General features: G+C 49.0%; 1 protein-coding gene across 1 annotated transcript; it reads left to right on the top strand.

The window, feature by feature from the left end:
- The first annotated feature begins 1,632 nt into the window (after positions 1-1,632).
- LOC141975194 (olfactory receptor 51G2-like) lies at positions 1,633-2,571 on the top strand. The gene has a single exon (XM_074935493.1). It carries the CDS (start codon positions 1,633-1,635, stop codon positions 2,569-2,571), a length of 939 nt encoding a protein of 312 aa, XP_074791594.1.
- Positions 2,572-5,617: the final 3,046 nt, after the last annotated feature.

The raw sequence follows: 5,617 nt of genomic DNA, 5'->3' as shown, positions 1-5,617 counted from the left end.
CCTTCTTGGCAACAAGGGCACACTGCTGACTCATCTCCAGCTTTTCATCCACTGAATCCCCAGGTCCTTTTCTGCAGAACTACAGCTGAGCCAGTCCTTGTTGAACCTCATCAGTTTTCTTTTGGCCCAATCCTCCAATTTGTCTAGGTCACTCTGGACCCTATCCCTACCCTCCAGTGTATCTACCGCTCCCCCCCCCCCCAGTTTAGTGTCATCTGTGACCTTTCTGAGGGTGCAATCCATCCCATCATCCAGATCATTAATGAAGGTGTTGAATAGTTGTATGATACTATCTCCTAGTAACTAACAAGAAGCTATTTCTAATCAGGGTCATGAACACAATACCTGTGCAACACCTGTGCAAGACTTTGCAAAAAGTCTTGAGAAAAAGACCGCTGGTCTGTGTTTCAGGAAAGAGCAGAGCAGAGGTGCAGGAAAGGGGAGTGTAATAGTGGTTGTATGTAATTTTCACCACTAGCTGTTACATGAGCATGGCAGAAGTAACTTGCACACTGAAGAGGGTATTCGTGCAAACCTACTGTTTGCACTATTCATACATTTGTGATGCCAACCCCTCCCCCGCCCAGATGAAGTAACTCTTCTTGTCAGCTTGTATCTTTGCAGATAGCTACAGACCCTTGCACTGGGAGACGGAGCAGTTCCTGTGAGGATGAAGAGAAGCCTGTAGGATGATCAAACTTTCTGTATTCAGTCAACATTGGCCAGGCAAAGCACTTCAGCTGCTCCTGGAGGGATTCTTGGGGGTCCGAGTGCCTCACCGGGAGGATTTATTACGGAAAGTGAATAGAGCCTGGTTCTTATTGAATGTACACATGTAAATCTGGAGTGACACAGTTGAAGTCAATATTAGTGAATACAGAACGTGGCCCAGGAAATTTATCCCATGTGCTGCAGAAAGGCAGTGGCATAATTTGGACTCTCAGGAGTGGAGAAAAAATATTATAATGAGGCAATGAACCAGGTTTATAAATATCTTCAATGTAACACAGATAAATATAATGACTGTTTTCACCATCCACTTTATACAATGGGCCACACTCAGAAGTGGAGGGCCAGAAAGGGTGTCTGTGGGAAGGTCACACTTGTAAAATCACACAGCGCTCACATAGCCTGCGGAACTCCCAGCCACAGGCTATCAATGGGAAAAAGAGCTCAGCAGGATTCAAAGTGGGACTGGATGTTTATATGGGTAACCAGAAAATCCAGTTATGCTAGTGAGGACTTTTTAAAAACTGTTGGAATGGCTCTAAACCTTCCTGATTTACACCACAAAATATCTCTAACTAGTGGGTGTCAGGGGGAAACTTTGGGAGCAGGTTATCTCATACCTGCCTGTAGCAGAACTCCCTCCACCTTCCTCTGAAGCATGTGGAACTGGCCAGTGGATACTGGGCTAGATGGACTGCAGGTCTCATCCAGTCTGGGAATGTTTATCTTGGTATCGGTGGTGTAAATCCTAGACTTTGTTTTTGCTGATTTTTCATTAGCTCATGGGAGTCTCTAGACTTGTACAGAAAGAGGAAAGATGTCTCATTAAATATCATCTAGTTGGCTGTTCTTTTTCCTTTCAGGAAGGAAAGTTCAAAACTCCTTGGATCTGCCCAGTACATAATGTCAGCTGTCAATGACACCAAATTTAAATCTAAAGTGTTCCTTCTCACCGGGATACCTGGGCAGGAAGATGTCCAAAATCTCTGGATCTCTCTCCCGTTGTGCTTAATGTATGTCATTTCAATATTAGGAAACTCAGTCATTCTGTTCATTATAAAAACTGATCTAAGCCTCCATGAGCCAATGTACATTTTCCTTTCGATGTTGGGCGTCACAGACCTTGGCTTATCGATAGCCACCATACCCACTATACTGGGCATATACTTGTTTAACTCTAGGGAGATCAGCCTCGACGCCTGCTTTACCCAGCTGTTCTTTATCCAGTCACTTCACTGCATTGAATCCTCCGTGCTCTTGTTGATGGCCTTTGACCGCTTCATCGCAATCCGTGACCCACTGAGATATTCTTCCATCTTAACCCTCCCGAGAATAGCCAAGATGGGACTGGTGTGTGTTCTAAGAGGGGTGGCTGTGATGCTCCCACTCCCCCTTCTCCTGAAATGGTTCCGGTATTGTCGAGTAAATGTCCTCTCCCATTCTTACTGTATGCACCAGGAGGTAATGAAGATGGCTTGTTCAGATATCAGAGTCAACAATATCTATGGCTTGTTTATTACAGTCTTAACAGTGGGGTTGGACTCGCTGCTCATCTTTCTCTCATATGTGATGATCCTCAAGACAGTGCTGAGCATCGCATTCCACAAGGAGTTCCTCAGGGCCCTGAACACCTGCGTCTCCCACTTCTGCACCGTCCTGCTCTTCTACACACCAGAGTTCAGCCTGACTTTGATACACAGATTTGGGAAGGGCTCTTCTCCCTTGCTTCAGATTGTCCTGGGCAACATCAACCTCCTGGTTCCTCCTCTGATTAACCCAATTGTGTACAGCGTGAAAAGCAAACACCTTCGTTCGAGGATAATCAGGGTGTTCGTGAAGTGAAAGGTCAGTTTATGACCCGTCCCCAGTGCTGGTGGCATAGGAAACAAGAAACACAGGACACGGCGACTTATTCCATCCTGGACCCTTATATCTGTGATGACATGAGCTACTAATCTCCACTCTGTACAGACAGGTTCAGATGGGGTCTAAGGCCTGAAGCAATGGTATAGCGGTTGTCTCCACCCACTGGTGAGGGAGGACAGGGCACTGGGGGAAGGAGACAGCATTTACAGAGTTACTGTGTTGGTGAAGAGCCAGGGGACCGATGGCATATTGGCCCATAAAGAGCCATATTGGTAGCTGATCCAACCTCAGAAATCCTGTCAATACTCTCAATAAAGAGAAGGGATGTGGATTTTGTTTCCCATTACACCTGGCCTGTCACTGTCCCTTCTCTGGTTAAACATCCTTGGGCCATGAAAAAAGCTGCAGGGCTGTTCTGCAGTCGCAGTCCTGGCCCTTCCTGAGCGCCTTGGGTGCTGTGTGATCCATGGGGGCTGCACCAGCTGTGGACGGGGCTATTCCAGGGGCACGAACACCCACCCTTCCCCCACGCCCTCAGCCAGGTGCTTGTGACTGAGTCATACCAGAGACATCATGAACGCAGGAGCCGCAAGAGAAGCCATTCAGGCAGCCCCCACTCCCATCACCACCGTTGGTGGCTCTGCACGCCGCACACCTGCTGAGCCCACTCCACATGGAAACAGGGCAGAGCTGGCTGTGTGAGTGAGGGTCTGACACACAGGAGTCCTGGCAAGAGACTCAGGCCCATATTCCCCTCCCCTCCTGTCAGGGTTCCTTCCCCACTCTGAACTCTAGGGTACAGATGTGGGGACCCGCATGAAAGACCCCTAAGCTTATTCTTACCAGCTTAGGTTCAAAACTTCCCCAGGGTACAAACATTGCCTTGTCCTTGAACAGTATGCTGCCACCACCAAGCGTGTTAAAGAAAGAACAGGGGAAGAGACCACTTGGAGACGTCTTCCTTCAAAATATCCCCACAAGCCCTACACCCCCTTTCCTGGGGAGGCTTGAGAATAATATCCTAACCAATTGGTTACAAAATCATCAAAGATCCAAACCCCTGGATCTTGGAACAATGGACAAATCAGTCAGGTTCTTAAAAGAAGGATTTTATCTATATAAAAAGAAAGGTAAAAATCATCTCTATAAAATCAGGATGGAAAATACTTTACAGGGTATTCAGATTCAAAACACAGAGGATCCTCCTCTGGGCAAAACCTTACAGTTACAGAAAACAGGAATAAACCTCCCTCTTAACACAGGGAAAACTGACATAAAACAAAAGATAAACTAATCCTCCTTGCCTGGCTTACCTACACTGGTTGCAATATTGGAGACTTGGATTAGGATGGGTTGGAGAAGATGGATTTCTGTCTGGCCTCTCTCAGTCCCAAGAGAGAACAACCACCTAAACAAAGAGCACAAAACAAAAGCCTTCCTTCCCCCAAGATTTGAAAGTATCTTGTCCCCTTATTGGTCCTTTGAGTCAGGTGCCAGCCAGGTTAGCTGAGCTTCTTAACCCTTTACAGGTAACAGGATGTTGCCTGTAGCCAGGAGGGATTTTACAGCACTGTACACAGAAAGGTGGTTACCCTTCCCTTTATATTTATGACACCTCTGTTTCTGCTGCCCCAGCAATGCAAAGGGGTAGAAAGGGGTCTCAGCTGCCACACAGAATCACGGCTATCTCCTGTTCCAGTCCAACCCATTTAGTGTAGGGTGACCACCTTCTCAAAAGGAAAAACCAGGACACACGCAGGAGCCCTGCCCCCTCCATTGCCAAACTCCTGGCCCGCTTCTTCCCCCTAAACCCCCACCTCCTGCTCCTCCTCTTCCCACAACCCCACCCACTGACCAGGCTGGATGTCAGAGCCACACCGTGGTAAAAGAAGCCCAGGGAGCAAGTGCCGCTCTGGGAAACCCGAGACCCTCCACTTGCCCAGTTTAGGGGACTTGGCCTCGGGAAAGAGGAGCAGGGTGGGGCCTCATAGCGAGGGGGGGCTAAGGACATCAGCCCTCCAACAGTGAAAAGGGTGGTTCTGCCCATGAGCAGGTGTTGATCGGCACTGCAGGGAATTCAGGACAAATGCTGTTCCGGAGTCTTTCAGCCCACACTGGGCCTTGAACTCTGCATTTTGGGACTCTCCTGCTCAATTCGGAATGCGTGCTACACCCTAATTCAGTGGCCATTAGAGGTTGCGTGTTGGGGATTATCCCCTTTATAGGTAGGAGGGATGAGGGGTGTCAGTGAACCCTTGGTCCAGGGTGTGGCCCTTTAAGATTCCTGTGACGTTTAGAGCTGAGAGAAGCTTTGGACAGCCAGCTGGTGGGAGACAGGAAGATGGTCCCGGGGAATAGTTAGTGCTTTGGGAAATCCCAGGCTATTGTTTTTAAGGGCCTGGGACAAGGGCCTTGTAGGGCAAGGCATGGCTCCCTTCCCTCCATGTGAAACAGGAGCCTTAGGAGGGCAGGCAGGCTGCATCCTCTCTCGAAACATGGGCCACACCAGCAGGGGACAGACAGCTGTCCTCGCTCAGCCCCGGGGAAAGGGACTGAGATATCATGGGTACCAGATGGCGAGAAGCCAGTGAGGTTGCAGCAAGCCTGAAACAAGACTGACCCCAGCAAGCAGGGTGGTGGGGGGCTCCTGAGTAAAGGAGAAAGATGGGGCTTTAGGGTCGGAGACCCTGTGTTTTGGAGACGACTGAATTAATGTGGTCCCACAAAAGGGGGTCTTGTTTTAAGTATCCCAGGCTGAGAGTAAGTCATTGAAAGGACCTTAGAGGGAAGGCCAGGGTGCTGCTACCTCAGGCCCCAAGGGGCACTCTGGGTTGGCCCCTGTCCACAGGGTCTTAGCCAGAGTGGACTGTGCACTTGCAAGCCGTTACCACTGGGTGTAGATCAGCCTAGCCCCCAGGTGAGGCCTCATCTGGAGTACTGTGTCCAGTTTTGGGCCTCACACTACAAGAAGGATGTGGAAAAATTGGAAAGAGTCCAGCGGAGGGCAACAAAAATGATTAGG

The sequence above is a fragment of the Natator depressus genome, chromosome 1 (assembly GCF_965152275.1).
Source record: "Natator depressus isolate rNatDep1 chromosome 1, rNatDep2.hap1, whole genome shotgun sequence".
In the NCBI taxonomy this organism is placed as follows: Eukaryota; Metazoa; Chordata; order Testudines; family Cheloniidae; genus Natator; species Natator depressus.
Note: the sequence above shows the minus strand (reverse complement) of the source record. Positions and strands in the feature narration are given on the sequence as shown.

Excerpts from the sequence above, each read along its gene's own strand:
- LOC141975194 (XM_074935493.1), top strand. The coding sequence starts at position 1,633 with ATGTCAGCTGTCAATGACACCAAATTTAAATCTAAAGTGTTCCTTCTC.